Source organism: Lactuca sativa, chromosome 7 (assembly GCF_002870075.4).
Source record: "Lactuca sativa cultivar Salinas chromosome 7, Lsat_Salinas_v11, whole genome shotgun sequence".
Classification (NCBI taxonomy): Eukaryota; Viridiplantae; Streptophyta; class Magnoliopsida; order Asterales; family Asteraceae; genus Lactuca; species Lactuca sativa.
In genome coordinates, this window is record NC_056629.2 from 51,402,794 (window position 1) to 51,428,653 (window position 25,860).

General features: G+C 34.8%; 2 protein-coding genes across 2 annotated transcripts; both read right to left on the bottom strand.

The window, feature by feature from the left end:
* Positions 1-11,473: 11,473 nt before the first annotated feature.
* On the bottom strand, positions 11,474-12,062 carry LOC111905322 (uncharacterized). Its single transcript, XM_023901014.2, has one exon. The coding sequence runs from the start codon at positions 11,946-11,948 to the stop codon at positions 11,592-11,594; it is 357 nt and encodes a 118-aa protein (XP_023756782.1). The 5' UTR covers positions 11,949-12,062; the 3' UTR covers positions 11,474-11,591.
* Positions 12,063-17,807: 5,745 nt separating this feature from the next.
* On the bottom strand, positions 17,808-18,227 carry LOC111905926 (uncharacterized). Its single transcript, XM_023901660.1, has one exon. The coding sequence runs from the start codon at positions 18,225-18,227 to the stop codon at positions 17,808-17,810; it is 420 nt and encodes a 139-aa protein (XP_023757428.1).
* Positions 18,228-25,860: the final 7,633 nt, after the last annotated feature.

The window sequence follows — 25,860 nt, forward strand, 5'->3', positions numbered from 1 at the left end:
GTAAATTTTGGCAGCTTCGCAACCAATGCCCCTTTCTTTGGCAATACAAACATATGGACCCTTTGATAATGGTACACGAGACTATCACAGACTTAGCTTTTCTCTTTACCATTTGGTCAACCGAGTTGACTATGGCCGATCCCTTTCCATCGGGAAGAGAGAGCTTTACTAGATATCCAATGTCATCATTGTCAATGTCCATAAAGTTTTAGGAAGTTGATCTTAGCAAATAGATAAGATCATTAAGGGTCTTGTCATAGTCTGTTTCATAGGTGTTCCAAAAGAACTCACTATGTGACTTAGAAAGTAGTTGAACCACCAACTTTCTCAAGACTTTGACACCCAACTCTCCCGACTTGTCAATATGTGACTACATCTCCAAGATGTGACCACACCTAGACCTTGCCTTGCCAATTGGGCTTGAGTGACCTTAAACTTTTTTAAGAACATGTGGGTTGGGGAGAATAATTGGAGGAGGAGAAAGAAGTATGATATCCATGGGACATCATCTTCATTAGGAAACCTTGTTTCAAGAGATTTGGGAAGATCATAGGTGTCTAAACCAGACATCTTTTGGGAGATATTCGAGATAGTTGATTTTAAGTCCTTAATATGACACCCAATTATGAAATATTAAGGCTAGGACCCAACAAACTATTTTTATAACTTAGAAGAGGTATGCCGTAATCCAAGCTATAAAATATTTGAAGGTAGGTGAATGACGATTCACCAATTTCCACCAAGATAAACGAAATGTATTATTAGGTTTTAATTTGTTTTGAAACTCCTAGATCTTTGAGATTCATTGAACTTTTCAAAGGCATGTTTCAATCTCGAGTGTGCCCTTCAGGTTTTGTGACTGGGATGCCGAGGATCACAAAACAAGGTGTGAAGTAACCATGCAAATCAATTGGTACCCTTAATAAATTACCCCTCAATCGATGTGCCGGTTAACCACACACGCTCCATCGATACTATGATAAATATTAAGTCACCCTTTACCTACCTTGTTAAGTCCAAGTTAGTGTGCCGGTTAACCACACACGCTCCACTAACGACTTGGACAAAGTGTAAAGTGTAATTTCATGGGTTAGTACCTTATTCACATTTTTCCTAAGTAACTAAGATTGGGTATTATTAAGAGTTTAGTTACTTAGTATTTATCATTAATACTTTTAATGAAGGGAGAATTCTAGTCCTGTCAAACCCGTTCGGCTAACGACCCTCCACCAGTCAAGCAAGCGGTGGGTGAGAGTGGACACCCATTAAGTTGCCATTTTATAGGCAACAACCTTATACCCACCTTATAGAACGGCTTCGTGAATGAGGCGTACTAGCGGTAAGACTGACTTTACTCTTATACATATATATATATATATATATATATATATATATATATTATTAACTTATAATATTATAAAGTATAAGGGTTGAATTTTAACTTTTAAAATTCTAAGGGCTAACTTGGAATTAAAGTATTCATAAGGAAAACTTTTCAAATTCCAAAACTTGAGGACAAGTTTTGAAACTATTCAAAACTAATTAATTCCATAACTTATGTGTTTAAAGTAGTTTTAATCCAAAAACTCTTCAAGTTCCATAACTTGAGGACAAGTTATGGAAGACTTTAAACTAATAAAAGAACTAACTTTTTCTTTATTTTATAACTTATGGATTTAATTATGGTTACATATTTTTCTTTAATGAAGTGACTCTTGAACTTCCATAACTTGAGGACAAGTTATGGAGTCATAAAAAATTATTCAATGACACAAGACTCTTCATTTTGTAACCATTGCCAACTTTTATGAATTTTATGAGTCTTTAATGTGACTCTTCATGTAAATTGAGGACAAGTTACACAAACACATTTTATACTCAACTCTTAGATTAAAATGGATTGAAAACAACTATTTCAATTAACTTTTCTATTAATCTAAGCAACTCATAAGTACAAGATAATTCAAATCAAACTTTTTCATGTAATTAGTCTAAACCTTAAACTAATACAAAACATGAATCTATTGACAATTATCTTTGAAAATGGATTAGCATGAACATTACCACATCAAAAACAAGTTTATAAGTTCAAAAACAACTTAGGGTAATGTTCCTAGTCCATTTCTAGCCAAAAAACTCGAAAATATGTTGTCTGGGGGTCCAACTCGTCGAGTGCATGAACCAACTCGGCGAGTTGGATCGAATTGATCACATTTTAGGCATGGACTCGCCGAGTCTGATGATCAGACAGCACCAAATTCGTTTTTTCAGCTTCTATTGCAGGTATAACAAGAAAACAAGCCTAGGCTTTGATACCACTGTTGGGTTTTGAGCATTCTAACACTCCTAAGTGTACATGCAACCCTAAATACCTTGGATCTATGTTTTCTCTATTATACATGCAAATAAGAACATCCAAGGTATTATCCTAATCTAGCATACAAAACAATGACTATAGCAAGATAGAATACATACCTCTTTGATGTAGAAAGTCTTCATGAAGCTTGAGTGCCTAGTGCCCCAAGTGTGATACCTCAAATGGTTCACACAACACCAAATACACATGGAATGACTTGAGAGAAAACTACACTCATCAAAATCGGCTAGCCCTTTCTTCACACACTAGTTGCCGATTTTGGTCAAGAATAAGATGCTTATATAGTTAGGGTTACACCATGTAAACCCTAATTGACATGGCCTCCATGGGTACAAATACACCATGGAGCATCCATGGACCATCCTATGGGTTTTAGCCCAACTTGATTATCCATGGAGCTTAGCCCACTATACAAGTATGGATGATTTACACAATCAACCCATATATTTAATTAGTCTTCTTTTGATCACTTAATTAATCCTAGATTAATTCTTGATCAATACTAATTAAATAATCTCATTATTCTTATTATTAATATACTAGAACATATAATATATTAATAACTATGAGTGTCTTATTTCTCTCATTTAGTCTATCCAAGTGCATGATGCCATGCAACCCAAATGGACCATGCCGGGTCGGGTCAAGTCTTACCAATTATAGTTATGGACTTAGACATTAATCCAACAAATACCCCAGGCCCTCAACCATCTGGTTGGAATGCTAACATACTATGGGTCCAATTATCCTCGGGGGAATACCCCAGGCCCACAACCAACAGGTTGGAATACCCACATACTACAAATCCAATCATCCTCGGGATGGATTACTCATGGCCCACAACCATCAGGTTGGAATGCCTATGTCTATTGGATTTAGCACAAAGTAGAGAAGCCTCAACCACTAATCAAATAGTGCACATATAACAGATAACCACATAACAGTCTATAGACCAACAACCGATCTAAGAGATCATACACGCATATAACATCCTATCTACTAGGATATTGATCTAATAGATCATAACATCATATACAATCCTATCTACCAGGATATTGATCTAACAAATCATACAATACTCAACATATAACATATCAGGATGACAATCCAAAAGGGTCGGCCTTGGTACCTTAGACCCTTGAGTATAGTGAGGAAAACTCACCACCTATATTTACCATGGAACCATATTCATAAATTTCCAATTTACAAAAATACCCCAGAAGTCAACTAGTCAACCCTTGGTCAAGGTCCAAGTCAATGGTCAAGGTCAACAGTCCATGTTGACCAGACTCGTCGAGTGCAGTTCACCGACTCGTCGAGTCCTTCCTGAACTCGAGAAGTTGTGAAATCCCCCATCGATTCGTCGAGTTTCCCTGCAACTCGTCGAGTTCATGCATGTACAAAAGTAGGGAAAACCCTAGCTGACTCACCAAGTCTTCCTACTGACTCGTCGAGTCCATGCAGAAACCCTTGCACGACAATCTTCATCGGACTCGCTGAGTTGACCATGCAAATCGTCAAGTCCCTTCAGTCTTTTCTCCATTCAGATGCTTTTTAAGCCATTCCAAAGCTCCATAACATAGATCTAAGCTCCTAAGGCATACTTTTTACATAAAGTTACAAAATTTACATTCATGCAAGGTGCTAATGACTTAAATTAAGCTAAAGAAGAGATTCTAGGCAAGGGAATTACACTAGCATGCTAAAGACTGAGACTTTATGATTGTAAGGGCCAAGATGTGCCTAGATCTGAAGTTGCAACTTCAGATCTTGGTTCATCACTTGAAATGAAGCACCAATATGCCAAAATGGCCCCAAAACTCAAATATAGAAGGGTCTAGATAGAAGAAGATCAAGGTAATGACTTGATACCTTCAAATGATGCTAAAATGGGGTAGACTTCAGATCTACACACTTTCCTTGCCTCAAACTTCTTGATCTTCAAGTTCCTCTCACCAAGATCCACCTTCCAATGCTTAAAACACACAAGTATGGAGAGAAAACGACGATTTAGGGTTTCTGGACTCACAAGGGGCTGTATGGGAGGCTAAGGGAGGCTATTGACCCTTTAAATAGGGTGTAAAACCCCGGAAATTAGGGTTTCATCCTCCAGCTCCAACTCTTCGACTCATGTCCTCTGACTCAGTGAGTTGGTCACTTAAGTTTGCGGTCCAAACGCGTTCCTACTCGACGAGTCAGGGCCTCCAACTCTTCGAGTAGACTTTTCAATATGAAAGAGTAAAGCTGAAAATTAATACCTGAGAGTTGGGGCGTTATAGTATGTAGGGGTTCCTCATGGTTTCGATGCAATAAGGAATGAGTTGATTGTGGGCAGGAGATCAGTAGTTCCCAAGTTCATACCTACATATAATGGTCAGTTGCAGGTTCACATGGGGATTTCTCTAAGTGTTGGTATGTGTAAGCAGTGTCTTGAGTTTAGCTCTTTGTTATTGCTTGAGCTATATTATCAAGGATTGTTATATGCCATTTTTCATACCGAGAGTTATGAGTGGGACGCATCTTGTTGAGCTAGATTTAGTCTGTTAGGTTGTTTCTTTGGGTTAATAGTGAAGACAATTAAGGGGTATCATTTGGAATATCAGTAGACGGGTTAGCTATATTAGTTCAACAATGAAATCAGAGTTCAGAAATGTTAGCATTGCTTAGTAGGAATGGCATCTGTTTTGAAACATCCTTAAAACATGACCAAATTTCATTTTTGATTTAAGTAAAAATAGTATTCCAAAACATTGTTCATACAACCCAATAAAATAAGTATGCCAAACATCATAAAAATCAGAGTATGTCCCATAAACTGAATCTATATGGTGTGTGCGATGCTGCAAGCCGAGCTCTTCCCCTTGGAACCGGAAGTACCTGAAACATAAACTAAAAACCGTAAGCACAAAGCTTAGTGAGTTCCTCAAGATACCGCATACCATACATATCATATAATGTGCACCGCCTAATGAGATACGGGCCCCACCTACACTCACATAACGCCCCCCCCTCCCAATGAGATACGGGCCCTGCCCACACTCACACAACGGGCCCCACCCAATAAACATGCATATACAAGCAAATACAAGTATCACATAGACAACAAGTATACTAACATAACCAATCAAGGGTCGGCTTTGGTGCCTTAGACTCGCTAAACCCAGTGAGGAAACTCACATCGAATGTTGAATCTCACTGAAATAAATCCCTCGCTGCTGTCCTAACGACTCTTTGAGCTAACAGTACCAAAAAACACCTAGTGAACACTTGGGTTCCATTATGTATTCAATAATCCATACTTGAGGTAAAATGACCATTTTACCCCTGACCAAATATGATCCAAAACCAAGGCCCAAAACCACTTGTTCCTCTAAGGCCCATTTATGGCCCAATTTTCCAAATTGGGCCCAAACCCCCAATATGGGCCTTACCCCTAGGCCCAATAAATTTCCTTGGTCCAAAGGCTCTTTTTTAGATGGCTCATTAAGGCCTAAAACAGCAAAGTCCTAAGAAGTAGCCCATCTGAGGCCCAAAATACTCAAAGCCTAATCACTGAGTACACGAGGCGTACTTAGTTGTACGCTAAGCGTACATGCTGCATGGCATGTACGTTGTGCGTACGAGCTTCTATGCCCAACGTACTCTCCTATTAAGCTAGTTCTCCATTTAGCTCTTAATTGCTTAAGTCCAAGGGTCCCAATCACAGATCTGGGTCATATGCAACATCTTAAACCATAAAGTCACTAACTTGGTTGCTTTGCATGCCCGAAATGAATCCAAACCCGAAATATAACACTTCACTTCCATTAAATGAACTCAAACGCATGCATGGGTGAGTTTCAACCCCAAAGGTGCTAACTTTAAGGCTTATAAGTCTCAAAAATGTCAAGAGGGCAACACATAACTTCTGGTATTGCATCAAGCCACCAAAACTCACTCATAGGACCAAAAGTTAACCAAAATCAAGCTAGAACTAGATCTAAGCTAAAATGAAGAAAGTTCAAAGCTTTATACCTCTAATGAGTGCCAAAAGATGATGATGTTCTGGATCTTTAAGCTTAACCTCCAATAGCTCTTCTTTACCAACTTTTTCTTCTAATAAGGATGCTAAGACTTCGGACTTAATGACATTATATATGGCTTGAACCCTAGAAATCAGGGTTTTGAGTCTGATAACGTACGTTGTGCGTACATCCTTGTACGCAGCAGATATGTGCATACCTTCGCTTTCTATTTGATCCATTTACACCCAATGTACACCAAGCTTACGCCCAACGTACGAACTCGACTAAGCCCACACATAAAAGGTGCAATCCACTAAGCCCAACGCAACTTATTTGGTTTAGACAATTAAATAAATAAGTAAATAAATAAATAATACCTTAGAACCACCGGGTGTTACATGTTCATGAGAGGACTCTTGGATGTGATCGCTACTATTGCTAGGGAAGGAGCGGTAGCAAATGGATAACAATGACGGTAACGTAGACTTGTCCAATCATTGAGAGTGTGAATGAAATTTAAAAGTCGCATGGGTTGAAGATGGCCAGAATGTAAAGATCCTTCGACTAATGGGTAGTTGGGTTGGTGTTTCGTTCATTCCGGTCAAGGGTTATAGTTCTTTGTCACGAGGTGAAGTGGCTTAAGGATTTGGAGATGTATTAGGGGAAGTACTTGGGGCTATCATGCTTGTTGAGATTCGAGAAGTGTACATCTAGTATGGGATATGTATGATAACTAAGATTGATTAGCAATAAGATGTTTGTTCTGGTGAGCTCAGGTTGTTGACATTTTAAATTGTAAGTTGTGAGATGGATTGGGAATTCATAAGTTGTTATGGTTTAGGAGAGCACAATTGAGTCCAAATGGGGGAGAATCGTTGGTCTAAGGGATTGTACGAGGAAGGATATACACATTTCATTACACGTCAGTAGTGATGCATGGCGGGGTGTTCGTAGCATTCACTAGATTGGAAAATAGTATATGAGTGTTGTAAGAATGTGGGGTGGCTGTAGCATTCATTGGATTGGCAGATAGGATTGGAGTGTTGTAAGACTGTAGGGTGGCCCAGAGTATTCACCTAGTTCTTGAGTAGCTGTGAGGCATGGTAAACACGGGGGTTAACACGGACCAAACACAACTACAAGCTGTTATATAGAGTCATTATGGACTCGGGGTTGATATAGACCTCGGTGTTGATACGGACCCGACATAGCCACATGTTGTTTTATTCGTATATGTATCTGGTACTTTGGGGAAGCTCACTAAGATTTATGTTTACAATTTCCAGTTATTGTTTTAGGCATTTCCAGTACGAGATGGAAGGGCCCAACTTGATTGCAACGTATCCACCCATATTTCCTCAATAAGATGATTTTGGGATTGTACTCTTATAACTGTTTTATTATGAAATACTTTGAATGTTTTTGTGGAAAGATAATTGGTGTTTTAGTTGAATTAAAAATGAAATTTTGACCTCTTAATTTTTGGGATGTTACAATTACACCCTTCCAGGGTGATACCTTAAGCAAAACCATGCCACCGACCTGAAACTCCAACTCAGATCGACGCTTGTCGGCATAAGTCTTCTGTCGACTATGAGTTGTCTGCAATCTTTGCCTAATTTTTTGGATGATCTCTGACGTCTTAAGGACTATCTCAGTACTTCCTAATACCCCTATGACTAGTATCTCCCCAACATACAGGGGTATGATACTTCCTCCCATAAAGAATCTCGAAAGGTCGAGCACCGATATTGGAGTGATAGTTGTGTTTATAAGAAAACTTAGCTAAGGGAATGTAGGAGTCCCAGCTCCCACCGAAGTCTATGACACAGGCTCTCAATATGTCCTCAAGTGTATGAATGGTCCACTCACTCTGACCGTCAATATGAGGATGATAAACAGTGCTAAGATGCAACATCGTACCTAGTTCCTCATGGAACTTCTACAAAAAACGAGATGTGAAGCGAACATCTTGATCCGATACAATGGACTGGAATATTGTGTCGAGCAACAATCTCACACATATAAAAATCGGCCAATTTTTCGGCCGAAGAACTCTCTCAAATGGCTCGAAAGTAGGCACTCTTGGTCAGATGGTCCACAATAACCCATACCGCGTCAAAACCCTTAGCCGTCCGAGGCAACTTGATAATGAAATCCATAGTGATATGTTCCCATTTCCACATAGAAACTCCAATGGCTGCAGCTTTCCATGCGGCCTCTAGTGCTCGACCTTGACCATCCGACAGGTGAAGCAACTCTTAACATACCAGGCTATCTCTCTCTCTTCATGCATGGCCACCAATAATTAAGCCTCAAATCCCGATATATCTTTGTGGCCATGGGGTAAAACGAAAACCTAGACTTGTGCTCCTCCTCCAGCATAGTCTTCCTGAACCCACCAAAATCTGGCACCCGGACCCGTCCATATCGGGTCAATAATCCATGACTGTCAGTGGCGAGTCTATCAACCTCACCCCTGAGTCTCTCCTGCTTGCGATTCTCCTTCTTGACTCCCTCGGCGTGAGCCTCCCTAATCAGATCAAGAAGCGGAGAATCAATCGATATCCTCATACACAGACTCTCAATAGAGGAACTAGCAGTCTTACAACTTAACGCGTCAGCAAACACGTTCGCTTTCTTGGGTTGATACATAATCTCGCATTCATAATCCTTGACCACGTCAAGCCTCCTACGCTGCCTCATGTTCAAATTCAAATGATCCATGAGATATCTTAAACTCTTGTGATTCGTGTAAATAGTACACTGGAACCCATACAAATAATGCTGCCAAATCTTGAGAGCAAACACCACTACTCCCAACTCCAGAACATAAGTCAGATAATGGACCTCATGTGACTTTAGCTGCCGAGAAGCACAAGCAATAACCCTCCCACGCTGCATAAGCACCGCTCCCAGACCGGTGATGGATGCATCATAAAATACCATAAAGTCCTCAACACCCTCAAGGAGGGTCAACACTGGTGCCTCACATAACTTCTTCCTTAGTGTCTCAAATGTAACCTGCTGCTCAGCCCCTTAATTCCAAATATTTCCAATAATTTAAAATCAATTATTAACTATTTCTAATCAATATATTAATCATATAATTTTTCTGGTTATGAAAGCAACCCAAAAAGGACTTTACTTTTATTCACTAAGATTATATCAATTTAGTTAAGACCTTAGATACCTTAATCCTACAATGATGATTAGTCTTCCAGCTCCAGAAGACCTACTAATGATTGAAACCATTAAACTTCGCATGATGGCTATGCATCTTGTTATCAAGTTCCTGAGCCATTTCGTCATCTTTAATTCCAAGAAACCCTATGATAACATGAAAAATAATAGTCAGTATTCACACTTTAAATATTGGAAAGGCGATATGAAATTGATAATTGCATTTTACAATGTAAAGTTCCTAACCTGCATAAAAAATTGAGTTACATATGTTCCGGTGATGGTTGAACTCTGGTCGGAGGCTAGTAGTGAAATTCCATAAAGAGCGGAGTTGGACTTCCCTAAAACATTTTGTGTAGTAAAATAGGGGGTTATGAGTATTCTATGGAAGGCATTTGATGATTTCATAGCTCGTTTCCTTGGTTGTCGTTCACAAGACACATATGCAAAGGAGCTCAAGGACGAGCTCATTCTGAAGGTGGGTGCAACTGATACACATGATCAGCCTAACATATGATTGCATCATTAGAGAATAGTCATTGACGAGTATACACAATATCAAGGTGGGTCACTTGAACCGCCTATTTTTTGTAATATATATATATATATATATATATATATATATATATATATATATATATATATATATATATATTGTGACCCATCTAAAATTTTAGTGCCCTATCTTAATTTGTTTGACATAGAAATAGAAATATATATATATATATATATATATATATATATATATATATATATATATAGAGAGAGAGAGAGAGAGAGAGAGATTATTTTACTAATGATCTATTTGGTTTGAAGTAGAAATTAATATAAATCAAGAATTTTAAGCCTAACTTTTATTTCTTAATAACATAAATACTTAATTACCCATTAAGAAATTGCCCGATGCAACTTTTAAATGATATTTGTGTCACATATTGAAAAAACCAATGATTAATTTTTCGATTAATAGTTTAATGTCATGTATTGAAAATAGTCTCAAATAGTATTAGTAATAAACTAATGAGATGATTGCGAAATATTTCATGATATTAGGACTCATCGTTTACAATCGTAAAAACTTAATTTTTTTTATGTTTATATCACCTAACCTGCTATTAGTAATTTTTTTTGACTATTTTATTTTTATATATTGGTTTCATTTATACTGTGAGCCACATAGGTTTTCATTCTAGGCTCATCACTGAGACGAGGAGGGAGAGGGAGATCTTAAAGGCCATCAGATTCAAGTGGTCGGTGGAAGTTGCTTGGAAGACTTGGTCACCTTGGTGATAGTTACCTGCATCTAAATATGACCTCATTTCCCTTAATGCATGTATGTTTTCCTACATTTGAGCTAGGTGTTTTTCCTAAGAATGCATATGTAAACTTTGTTAGTTGATTATGAAAAATATCCAGAAAATTGCTCCAATTCTTGTGTTTCCTTCTCTAAATTCTGCGGGGATCGGCTATCTCTTACTAGCCTTATCATGAAGCCATATATATGCGTGAGACATGACTCCATGGGTTAAGAAAACTTTTATAACAAAGACGTCCATGTCCATCTTATAATTGTTAACTTACGCAAGAATATGAACCCGTTAAGCTCTATTTCGGGAGGGGTTGAACCTATGTCGTATAACACATTTGGGTAAAAGCCAGATGTTTATGGGGACACAGCTCATATTAATCACAAAATTTCTCGCCATTGACAACCAAAAACTGTTATTGCTGTGATTTCGAAAAGTCTAGCGAGAACATTAGTGTTCAGTAATATAAAACGGAAAGAATGTTCTTTTAGAAACCTTTTCAATAATTACTCCCTAATCTAATCAAGTAAATGAGTAGTTTCCTATAAACCAAAATTGATAAAGATTACTACTTTTTATGCATAGACTGGCCAAGAAAAAGATTAAGATTAATAAGTTTGTTTTATAAAGAAGATACACATAATACACAGAGAAATCACCAGAAGAGAAATACACCAATCACAAAAATAAAATTTTCAAAAGGATAACATAAACATTAGCTCAGCCACGCTTCACAGGATCAAAATTGGAAACACCAATCACAGCTCCCAAAATGGCAACAAGCACGGCACCACCAGCCCCAATGCTGAGCAAGAAGTTATTCAGCGACGGAGTAACACTAGACGCCGCCTCTGCTACATCAGGAACCACCATCGACGCCGTTAGAGCTGCGGCGGTCAAAGCCGTCACTGCCTTCTCCTTCAAAGAGCTCTGAACCACCAATCGTTTGGATGGTGCAGCCACTATCTTAGACGAAGAAACCTTGAGTGTCAATGGGTTAAAGAAGGAGTTCGATGGTGGGAGCGCAGTCTTGTGGGTCAATGGCATAGCCATGGAAACTGCAGATGTGGAGGCCATTGATGCTTCTTCTTTTTTTGCTTCTGTGTGTCGATCGATGAAAAAAGAATGATGGGTGAGTTAAAGGAAGGTTGAGAGGTGAGAAATGGAGATGAAGGGTATTTGTGATCTCCATATCTTGGAGTCCGATGTGGCTGCTTTTCCACTTGGTTTTGGTGGATAACCTTATCCTTCCATCCATCCATGCAACCTCATTATTTTTAAATCAAAATTCAATTAATTTGTAAAATCAATGTCTATGTGCATTGTGATTTTGTATAGGTTTTCATTTTAGTAACAATAAAGGTGTAATTTTGGTTTTTACTTAAAACTAGGTTTTTGCATATCGCGATGCATTGACGACAATTTGTTTGGTAAGGTGAATTTTGAGAATTTTATTGATAAAAGTTAAGTATATTTATATGTGATCGAACTCATACGTAGGAAACATATATAAAAATAAACATAAAAATGTAAACAAAATTTTCATCGAAATACAAAGAAGCTCGAATTTATACCAATACCTACATAAAATTAAGTAATCAATATTATTATTTTTTAAGTTAACGAACAAAAATTCAAATAATCACAATTGTATTATATGTGACCCGAATCATAAGTAGGAAACATACAAAAAAATAAACATGGAAATGTAATATATATATATATATATATATATATATATATATATATATATATATATATATATCGAATTGTAGACCAACTCAAATTTATACCGACACACATGGTTGTTATGTAACATTCTGTTTCGGATCGTTCTGTGATTTAAGGCTCGTGAGCCGTAATTTGGGTATGAGAAGGTTTTTAGGCTTTAAGAAGAAAGGTTTAGACCTTTTTGGATGTGGGTAAGGTAGGTTGTGTGATTAAAGAGTTCGGTTTGTGCTCTAGAGCCCAATGGTATCGGTAAAGGCGTTAGTTCGGGCCTTTCATGAATTTTGGATCTGAGCTCGAGTGGGTTTTAGGAAAAATAAAGTTGATAGAAGTGTAGGGATTCTCTTTACCTTTTCGTGGATATAAGGATCATCGGAAACGGACTTATAACGAAGAAGTTATGACATTCGGAAGTTTGGTGGTTTCAGGGTTCAGCCGAGTACGCAGGGCGTACACAAAGGGTACGTGGGGTATACTAGTGAAGTGAGCGGTATGCGCGTACCTTGGCATACGCTGGGCGTACTAACCAGGATGGTCACGGGTGCTCTTAGGAGTACGTTGGGCGTACCATATGTACGTTATGCGTACTCCAATTAGATTCAAACCCTATTTTAGGGTCGTGGACCCTATTTAAGCTCCTTATCTCATAATCTAACCCTAATATATTCAGCCTCCGTCCCTGTAAACCCTAGAAATCGACCCTTAGCCTCCATTTGAGTGATTCTTGAGCTTTTTAGTGATTTAGTGGGTTTTTTGTGTTTATTGTGGAAGAAGGAGCTTCTTGAGGAAGCATTGATTGGCTTATATCTTGTAGATCCAAGCCCTATTCATATTGATCTAGCTCCAGACAGTATAAAGTTTGAATCTTGGTAGCTTTCTCATGTGGATCTAGTTGGGTTATGACTTGTTATGTTTGGCCCTTGAAGAAGACGGATCTTGGTGATCAAACTATTGTTGGAGTAAAGCTTCTAGATCCAGATCTTTCATCAACTTTGCAAGCTACTAGAGGTATAAAGTCTCTATCTTGGTGAATCATGTGTTTGATCTAGCTAGTTTTGGGTTTTATGTACTTTTTGTCCCAAAGCTTTGGTCTTTATGAGTATGGGCTACTCTAGACCATTTGAGTTGTCCTTTCTGAGGTTTTTGAGTGTTCTAAGTCATAAAAATGTGATATTAGTCCATTCCTTCAGTTTGGGTTTTTGAGTTAAAAGTTAGGGTTTGGGTTTGAGCACATTTAGCCATGACAAGGCATAAATTTGGGAACTTTATGTTGTAAAATGCCTTCTTGGACGAGATCTAAGTGTTGGGTGAAAATACTTAACGAGTTAAGTACTTAATGTGAGTTATTGGCCTATTTATGGAGTTAGAGTGCTTGAAATCATGTTTGGGCCCCTTTGAGTCATGCTAAGGCTTAAAGCCTTCGACTTTATGGATTAATTCATTATTATGGGATTATTCTGACGGAATAAGTCATTAGAACAAGAATTGGAATTTCATCGGGAATGCCACACGTAATTACTGGGAAGGCAGTGTGTTCCATCCTGAGTCCCCGTCAAGTGATCCAGCGGCGAACGTCGTGCGTTCTGCCCATGAACGCCATGCGTTCGTCTGATCATTGGAGTTGTGGGCTTGGACTTGTTTTGAGGTTGGGATTTGCCGTTTTGGGCCTTGTTGGGTTGCCCTATTGGGTCTAAGGAGTTATTAAGTTGGGCCTTATTAGGTCTAGTATGGGTTTGGTCCTTAGAGGGCATGTTCATATTGGGCCTTGTGCTTTGGGTATAACCCTGAATGTTATCTGAGAATGATCTTTTTTGGCTCGGTGTGTGGAGTCGTTGTGCAGCGGACACGATGGTAGGATTTGTTATCCATCGACCAAGGTGATTATTCTCACTATACTTACATGTGTGGTAATTTATATGTGACCGGAGGGTCTTGTTTGTGTTATTGACCATAGGGACTCATTCGTATTATTGACCGGATGGTCTTATTGGTTTATATTGAAATTCAATCTTGACAACCTGTGCATTAAAAAAAAACAATTTTTTTTAATTAACGAACGAAAGTTGTAAATTAGCATCAAAACATTAACCATTTTGAATTTATATCGACACATACATTAAAACATTAGTTTTTTTTTTAAGTTTACGAATGTAACTTACTAAGGAAAACCAAATTAAATATATATTACGGGGGGATAAATACGAAAGTTTAGAAAATAGATGGGATGAAAGTGACATTTTATAAAATTCAAAGTGGATGTGGTGAAAGTGACTTTTTAAAAAGAAAAGGGATGGAAATATCATTTTAGAAAGTATTTTAAAAAGTATATGGTGAAAAATGTCCCTTTAGGGATATAAAAATGTTATTTTACAAAGTATTTTAACAAGCGGGAAAGATAATTCGTTTTGTAATTTAAATTTTAATGATTGTATTTATAAATAGGTATGCATCGTTACATTTGACAGTTGTTAGAAAGCTGAAAATAGCAAAAGAAAAAAATATAGGTTATATGGAAAAAAAAACAAACAAAGTTAAAGAACTGCAAATAACAAAAGAAACCATAGAGGTAAATATTGAAATATAAAAGTTTGGGATTGAAAAAATATTCTAAATAACGCATGATTTGCCGATAATGTCAAGTCTCTATCTTTTTTGAGTCGTGGCCAGCCACGTTCTTTATAAGGCGTGACTAAAATCGACAATTTTGTGTGTGTGTGTGTATATATATATATATATATATATATATATATATATATATATATATATATATATATATATATATATATATATACATTATTCATTTTTATACACATATATGACTTAAGACAATATTTTGTTAAAGTTTGGTGACAAGTACAAGTTTTGGAATCATGGTATATTATGACTAACTTTTTAGAACTTTGGTTTGTAATAACAAGGCAAATTAGTTTTTATTTTTTATTATCTTTAACCATTCAATATCATTATTTTGTTACTATTTTTTTATCATTGAAAATTCTTCTAACAAAATATTTATCAATATTACATGATACATATAATCTTATATTCTTCATAACATTTTTTTTCTAATAATCAACGTTATTAAATATACAAAATGAAAATCAAATGCCAAATATTAAAAATACATAGATGTTATTATATTGTTTTTAACATTTTTTATTTTTATAACTATATTATTGATAAAAATATCACAGATATCAAATATGGCACATATGATATATGCTTAGAGAATGAGCTTCTTTACCCTCTTTTTTTTTTTATATTTATAAGTAGTCTATACCTATTAAATTTAATATATATTTGGTTTAAAAATATAAAATTTGGGTCCCTCGTTTTTTAATTTTTATACATATTATACTTTCACACCCAGAATCAAAAGTTCAAGCTCCGCGCACGGCAGGAAAATTACAATTTGTGATAATTAGTTTATAAAATATTTCAAATAGATAAGGATAAACGTTTGAATATATATATATATATATATATATATATATATATATATATATATATATATATATATATATATATATATATATATATATATATATATATTTGTAATTTTTTTTTTTGATAAATGCTTTAAAGAAGATTAACATAGTTTTCTATTGCTGCCATAGAAAAGGTAATCTCTAAAAAGAAGATTATTGTATATTATCTTTAACCAATCAAAATAACTAAAAAGAAATATAGAAAACGTTTGTAGCAATTAATCCAGATCTAAATTTGGTTTCACATATGCTAAAACATTGTATATGTTTTGTCGAGCTTTTAAATTTGATATGTTTTCCAACACCCACCTTTTTCAATTTTCCAATTCTGGTTTTGATTATGCTAGAACAAATTTAAATCCATTATTATATATACTTGTTATAACTTAATTATTTTTTAACATCAAACAAATTCGTCTAAACATAAGCCTATTTGGTATGGACAACATGATAAGACATGTTATTATACCCAAAATTTGTCAACTCACATGCCATGTCATCTTTAACACCATTTGATTTATATAGGAAATGGTATGCAAATGTTATAGTAATATATTAAGAGAGAGAGAGAGAGAGAGAGAGAGAGAGAGAATGGTTTTTGATTGGTTAATTCTCACGTTATTTCTCGTGGACATGATAACATTTCTTAACATAACACCAAATAACATGAGAGGGGCGGTGTACAAGGCACTATAACGCCATTTTTTATTGTTACATCCGAAAAATGCAAAAGCCCGTTGCCCGCTCATAGTAGTCTAAATTTTAGAAAAAAGCTACACGGAAGTAAAGATGACAAAAAAATATGTACCCGATAGGAACCCGAACCCAAGTTGGCCGGGTAAATCCCTAAATTGACATATATATATATATATATATATATATATATATATATATATATATATATATATATATATATATATATATATATATATATATATATATATATATATATATATATATATATATATATATATAAAAGTTATGTCAATTTTAAATAAATAATGATGGATACTTAAACATTTAGATTATAAAACTGGCAATTTTTTAAAATAAAACGTGAATGGATCGATTTCGATTGTGACAAGTTAACTTGTAAAATAAAAAAATTATCTAAAAGGAAATAAGTCAAAAATGTTGATTGTTAAAGATATTGTATTTTATATTCACTACAACTAATATATGATTAGTATGTGAAATATCTAAATGTGTAAGAAGAATAAAGTTATTTCACTTTTCACGTTTATTATTTACGTAGAAATAGAAATAATTGAGCTTTGTAATTTGAAAGTAAATAAAACTTTCTACTTTTTAATGTCTAGAAACAATAGAGAAAAAATCATGCTTAAAGAAATATAATAAAAGTAGTAATATATGGAGATCGGGCGAAAAAAATTCATACTTCAAAGCAACGATCTATTTATCTATTACAATAAAGATCATATATTTCAACTTATTCATTTTAAAGTCTAAAACTTTTCAATCATATATTGTGTGCATGAATGCACCAATATAAATTTAGGAAAAAATAAATCATTAATAATAAATCTAAGGGTATAATAGTAATCTATACTATAATTAATTATGGTAAATTGATAAAATTAAATAATATCCCCTTTTAAATTAGGATATCAGTTTTAAAACCTCACCCCCACCAGATTAGGGTTTTACGCTCCCTCTTCATCTCATACAGTACCCACACACAGATAGAGACCCAATAGATCTACTCTTCTTCTTCAATAGAGACCCGGTAGAAGTACTCCACACGCATAACAGGTGATGATCCACTTTCCGTCTTAGGCCTCCACACACAAAAAGTTCCAGAAGGTAGAGCTTCCAATTCGTCGGCTTCTGATGATGAACATGAAGAAGATTCTTCTAGTTCATCAATGAACAGCTTCCATAATGAACTGGTGATAGAATCAGAAGCATGAATCTCATTATCCTTTGATTTGACTTCATCCTTGATGAGAAGATCGCGATTGAAAAGAGGAAAAACAGTCCAACCTCGCGAATCGATCCCTTTTGTTGAAACCCCTTCTTCAATTAAATCCAACGAGAATCTAAAATCGTCTTCATCAAAATCCCCAAATTCGTGAAATCGACCGGCCTGTTCTTTACATATGACTTTGGCGATAGCCATGGATGTGTTCTTCGATCTATGAGAGATTCTGGAATCGGCTTCCAGGTATGCACTCTATTATCTTTTTTATTGTAAATTTAGTCACATTCATGTATTTATTAATTACATATGTTGTATGTTTAATCAAATGGAGTATAAAGATTTGTGCATCTGATTTTTCCCGCCAAATGTTTGTTAAAATGCTTGAATCAAATATTTTAGCCAATTTTTTTTTAATATTTGAACTATCACATGTCTCTCATACTAGCTTGTAATGATATGAAATTTGTTTCTACATATTCTCCTTTGTGTTAGATACAAGTTAGGTTCAGAAGTCATTTAAATTTGATTAATATTGGTTGAGTTATAGTCCTTCGAACATACGATGTTACAGCTGTATTTTTAGCACTCTTTGTTCAGAAACATTTGTGATCTTTGAACTGTCATATTTACCACATTCTAGCTTGTAATAAGCTAACATTTTTCCAAAGTATTGTCCTCTGTGTTAGCTACAACATAGTCATTGTAATTAGATTAAGTCGATAATTTGGACCAGGTGACTCGGGGAATACTTGATCAAGTGACTCGAGTACATTCTGTTAGAATAAATTAAAAGTGTTTAATGTCTAACACATTATGTTAGAATTATAGTTTTATTCTGTTAGAATATACTAAAAGTTATACTATTTCAAAATTGATTATGTTTTTTTTTTGGATTTAAGTTTTGAAGGGGCTGCCATTGAAGTGGAAAATGAAGAAAACATGGAGAACGTGAGTATTCTAGCATAATGTTGTTATTTTTTAAAAATGTTATTCATTTTTGTTGATGTTCTTTTAAAATATTTTATAACTATATTAAAATGTATAAGACTTTTAGTTTGTAAGAATATGTATGAATTTGTATTTAAGTTCGGATGTATAAGAATATATTAAAATGTTTGTTATTTTTGAACATCTCATTTAAGAATTTTGTTTTTATTCAATAATATTCTATTATAATAAAATCCTGAAAGAGTATCATTCTAACAAAAAATATTCTGATAGAATAAAATCGGTAAAAATTGAAATTGAATTAATTAAAAAATTCAGATTTTTTTAAATTAGGAGAATTAATCATCCCTAAAAATCCAAAAATTACCTTTTATAAATGTAGTTAATTGTCCAAAATACCATTTTGCTAAAAATTGTGTGATTATATGGTACATGTTACCCATTATAATATCATACACTCTCAAATCATATCCATTGATTAATTTCATTCGTTGGTCCAAATCTGTCCCGAAAAAAATTTCTCTAAAAATGATAAAAATTTAAGTAATACTTTTACCCACTGTTCTAATGACTTTGTAAAAAAAATTAAAAATAAGGTGTTTTAGATACCAAATTTGATTTTAAAAGATTAAAAGTGTAAAAGAAAAATGTTGAACATAATTGATCCAAATATAGGTGATTCAAAAATATTATGATCTCTAACTTATTATGATCTAAAAATATTTTGATTCAAATATTTTATGATCATAAATTATTATATCTTTTATGATTCAAAATTAAATGATTCAAAAAATATAATGATGCAAATATTGCATTGAACAAAAACTATATATAATTCAATATATTATGATCCAAAATCATATAATTCACAAATATTATGATCCAAATTACTATGATTCAAAATGATATGTGTCACACCCCCGGTCGGCGGCTTAAATGTTGGGCGTGCGACATGGGGGAAATTGGATAGAGGCATATATATATATATATATATATATATATATATATATATATATATAAAGAACATTGCACAAAAGTATATCACAAACGATACTTTTATTTATTATAATTTATTTTAGATTACATTATTTAAAAAGGTCAAACGTACATCTTAAAACATAACTAGAAATGACAAACAGACGAAACTAAACTCCAACAAGCTTCCTCAAAAACCTCCTCCTCGACACGATTATCTTCCACATTCATCTCCTTAAGAATACATGTATTTTTTAAAAATTCAACATAATGTTGATGATTGCACAGGTTTTTATAGTTCTCAACTTTTATTTAGTTGTATTAATTTAAAAATCCTTCTTTTTAGAAAAAGCTTTGTTAAAAATATTTTATCAACCCTAACTTACTATCATTTCAGGATATCTAAAAATCTTATCTTATTATCTTTTAAGATATTATATTAATCCTAATTTACTATCTTTGTAAGTTAACTAATTCTAACGTATTTTATCTATCACTCTAAGGCGTTCCTAATAGTAGTTGGATCTCTAAGGTGGTTGTAATGTAACGTTCGCAAATTCGGGCTAGTCAATTTAGAGACAATAAACATCAAAATGACATTTTATGGAAGATTATTTAGAATGAATAATATTAACCAACATTGGAATCTGAGTTACAACGAAGAAGTTATGGGTCGTCGAAGTTTTACGGCTAAACCGGCACGGAACCGCGTAACGTAAAAAGTGAATTTTTGATAAATTACTTTTTAGCCTTATGGTTCTAAACAAAAGTAGTAGTATACGTTAAACTGAGAGCGTGCATAAAAAGAATGTCCAAATCTGACTTCGTATGAGGAAGTTATGATTTTTCTAAGATTTGGCAAAACAGTATGCAGCTCAGAATTCGAATATTAGATCGACCGATTTTTAGCCGACACAACCTAAATGAGAACCAAAGATCTTGTTAATAGGAGCTCAACAATAAAAAGACGGACGAAAACGGATGTTGAATGACAAAATTATGAATTTTTAACGAACTTTACCTGTCCCGGCCTGTTAAAAATATAACTTTAAAAATAAATTCAAAAATAGCCAAAGGAGTCTAAACGAAAGTTCTAAAGTACGTCTCCACCTACATGTTGATATAAAGAACGTCAAAACGGAGCTCGTATGCGAAACTTATAGAATTTAGAAATTTAACATGGTGGTTGCGAGGGTACAGTGTACGCCCCGCGTACATAACCTGTACGCCCCGCAGTCTCGCAACTCATGGATCTGGATCAAAATGTCGCCCCACCTGAAGCTCGCCACTCGTCCCTTCTTACGCATAGCGTCACTTCATACGCAAGGCGTAGTGAGTACGCCCAGCGTAATGCGCAACTAAGGCCTATAAAAGGGATACGAGGGTCTCCATTGTTTTCCACACCAAAGCCATTTCTTTCTCTCTCTAACTTCTCTCTAAGCCCTCCCAACCCCTAGTAACTTCTAAGTGCTAAAGGAAAGCCTCCGGGGTGCCAGAAGGCTCCGAGAAAAAGAGTTTTTCGGCTCGAAAGGTTCTGCCCCCGCATAGTCTGGTTTCTAGCAAACCTTCCGGTAAGTGATTTATGCTTACCATACTTTAAGTATAGCTTAGGTTTAAATTTATTATCGTTATTATGAACTTATAAAAAATACACACACACACACACACTCACACACACACACACACACATATATATATATATATATATATATATATATATATATATTATAAAATATAATATATAAAGTGTTATGATAATATCTTTTAACTACTCGCGGTACGGGGAATCTGGTTTGAAGGGCCGCATAGGGTTGTTGGATTTCAGAAGTACTATAATGCCAAAATGGTCCTGCCCTCCGGTGTTTCATGACTGGCCCCTGTTTGTACATAGTGGTTGAAAAGTATTGTTTAACACTTATAAAACAATGTCGCTCGTAAATAGTCTCTATACATCTTAGACTAAAATATAGTGGTAATAATACTAGGTTTCGTTGAAGGAAACGATTGTTAGAAGCGAAGTGTTTTCCGAATTTCGAGTCATCACTTTAACAAGTGAGTGCATAGTTATTTTCATCTTACACATAGATATGAAGTATTTAATATAAATTACGTGTTATGTGTGCATATTATATGTGTTCTTGATATCTATGTTGGATGAACGATTTATATATGTTTTAAATGATTTAAATTGTATATGTATTTTATATCTACGAATATGTTGGGTAAAACATGGGTAGATGAATAACAAGGGATGAAAGCTAATATAGATGAACATTGGCAGCTATGGACTTAGTGCCCTATGGATGAACATTGGCAGCTAGGGACTTAGTGCCCTATAGGTGAACATTGGCAGGTGCGCCACAACCTGTAGATGTTTTTAAACTATGATGTACTCTAAACATCGTAGCAGCTGCACCTATAGGATAGTATTGGCAGTTACGACTAATAGAGAACATCATAATCCTGACAGTTGTGCTTACATGATAATATTGGAAATTGTGCCTAATAGATAACATTGGCAATGATGGATTGCATGTCTATTCCTTAGGAAAATCCTTAGGAATGAATGAGTAAATGATAGATTATTCTTAGGGTAAATCCTTAAGAAATAAAGAAGATAATGGGGATGGGTAATTGGGTGAATTGTTTGATGATGAAACGTAACAACTTTATTATTATGGGTTCAAAACCCTATGTACTCACCAGCTTTCCCAACCTAACCCACTCGGTTTATTTGTATAATAGGTGTCGATACAAAGCTACAATACACTAAGAGATAAAAGGAGTCGTAAATCACTAGTGTAAATGAATGTAAGGTCTGTGTATGCTTATGTTTCTGTATTGACGATGACATCCCAAAGTTTTAATATAAACAAAATACATTTATTCGGAAATGCTTTGATAATATATTTATCATGTTCTCTGAGAACAAATTCCGCAATATTATTCTTAGAAATGAATACTCTAATTTTCAAATAACAATAAATAAAATTTTTAAAATGACTGTGAATTTGGGGATATCACATGTAATGTATTACCATGAGCCCCCATAATCGACGTTGTTTGACTAATGATTACTCCGCTACGACGCTTCATCAGACGTCGAATAATGATTAATAAGAAAGATATCCTATCGGGATTGTAGCTAGCAATCGTAGGTCGGAGTGTCAATCCCCGTAGGTCGGAGTGTCAATCCCCGTATAAATCTATACATATCTTTCTAGCTCTCGCAAAATTAACGATTACAGGTATCAGGTAGCCGACTGTAATCAGGCTAAGGATGAATATTAACAACTCACTAATGCATTAACCTTATGTATTTATCTTTTATCGTTTATCTATTATCTTTCTTAGGGATTTCCTATAAATATCATAGTATAAGCCCCTTTAATTTTATATTTGATGATTATATCTTTTAGATCTCATAATTATTTTGTGTATATATATATATATATATATATATATATATATATATTTGTGATACATTTATAGACCCTAATTATAGTTATTTGAAAACATGATATTTGGGCAGAGTAACAATTAGCTACAGTGCATATCCATATATTTGACCAACATAACTTCTAGATACTATGTTATCCTAGGGATTTGGCCATTATAACATCTAGGTATTAATATCATAGCTTACAACTATACATAGTATCTATAGGTACATTATCCTAAGGTTTCTAGCTTTATAAAACGATTGATATTTATGGATATAAATATATTTTGATAAAACAATTTCATAAGCATGTATCCGCCCCCCAAAAAAAATTAAAATAGTGCAATAGGGGTCATGAACTTACCGTAGTCACGTAAGACTATTGATGTAGGGTTAAATCAGGCTCGACTCCGGGGACCGCTCTAAGGGCAGCAACTTCGATATTTTCAGAGTGAATGATGATTGAAGTTGTGAAGAAGTGATCTACATAGCCTTCTATTTATAGTCATGAATTTGGGGTGCGTGCGCCGCAAATATTTGTGCGCGTCACGCGTGATCATCATGGCTCCATCCAGAGAAAGCCACGTGGCACATCCCAAATTGGCCATGTTACTCGCAATCCGATCGAATCCAATGTCTGGCGCGCGATGGACATAGAATCACACCTCACACGCACGAAAAGATTTTTCAAAAATCATAACTTCTTCTTGCGAGCTCCGATCTAAGCCATCTCTATATCTATGTGATGATCTCAACGGGTACTACAACTCTCCTTTAGGTTATTTTGGCTAGTTTTGACTTTCATTTTTGTAAGTCCCTAATCTGCCTGTGTATCAATCAGATCCGTTTGATGGTGCGAAATCCCAATCAAACGGATGATGTAAGATCAAAAATAAAAGAGAAGGAGAAGAAGAGTTAATATGAATCTTGTATGTATTGATATGAATTAATGTTCCAGATACAAAAGATTCACACACATATGCTTCTTATTATCTCTGGCCGTAAACTCCTTCTACTGTTTCATCAATCATTATTCCTCACCCTAACACCTCTATTTATACTTGAATATGGGTCGGACACACGTGGGCCGTAAATGAGTTTACGGCCGTAAGGTGTTTACGGCCGTAAACTCAGCCGTAAACTAGGCCATAAAATCATAAAATATTATACAAAAATACAATTGCCCAGAAAAGTAAAGTATAAACCATATTTTGACCCAACAATCTTCCCCTTGGTTTATAGCTTTCTTTTCTTAATGACCCAACAAGCTCCCCCTAAAAAGTAGTTGGCTTTGCTTGTTAATCTTCATTGGGAACTTGGCTTCAGCATTAATCTTCAAATTCTTCACAGCGTCAGGATGAACATATGAATCTTCCATGAATGACTTCATCTTGAGCAGTTGGGCTTTTCTTCAGAGTTTGGCATTGATCGCACATTGGGTGAGGAGGCTTGACGTACTGATTCTTGAAAGATAACGCTTTCAGCTTGAGAATCTTCAGAGAGAACATCAGAGAGAACAAATCTTCTAGATCACTTCAGCATGTACAACAATAGCAGCAGACTGATTGAGGAGGCTTCAATGCAATCCGTCACATAATCTTCAATTGCAGCTTCACCTTGCTTCTGGGGTTGAAGGATTGAATGTTGAAAGAATAATTTTCATTTCTTGCTCCTTCGAATGCGAATTCTTCGATGCTCATGGATGCAGCCTTTGGCTCAGAAATCTTCAACACAAACTCCATGAGTCTTATCTATACCTGAAATCACTTTTCAAGACAAAACAAAACTAAAAGAAAACTTAGCACACAAATTAAAACAAAAATATTTTTGGATTTTTCATATTTTCTGAAAAAGAAATAAAACAGAAATAACACTATTTTTTTAATTTTTATTTTATTATTATTATATTTTTTTGTTTTTTTTTAATTCTCCCATTTTATTTAAATTAGAAGAATACTATGAACAAACTTAACAAAAACAAAAATAATAGCTAACTTTAAGAGTGATTTGGGATCAAAGTTTTTAGACAACCTTTATCCACTTGTCGGTACCTTCCATATTCACATCTTTGTCTGGTCGAGCTTGCGGATCGGAGTTTGCGGCTCTGTTGGAGTATACGGCTCGGATTTCGGCTCGGCTAGGGAAGCCGGCTAAGCAAGCCGCACAGCGTTTCAATAAAAAGGAGGGCGCGTAGTGATTTTAGGGGGTGCCGGGATTCGAACCCGGATCTCCCGCATAGAAGACCAACGTCTTACCAGTTGAACTAGCTTGAATCTTGTTTTATTACTCCGAAATATGAAACTTAAACACTACCTGTCGCTACCTTCTTTCGAAATTTTGACACTTTTAACCCAAAAACTCGATTTCTTTTAACTTTAAATTCCTTTTTTCATCCAAAATTAAAATAATAATAATAAATAAATAAAAATATATAAATTAAATTAAAATTAATAAATAAAAATTGAG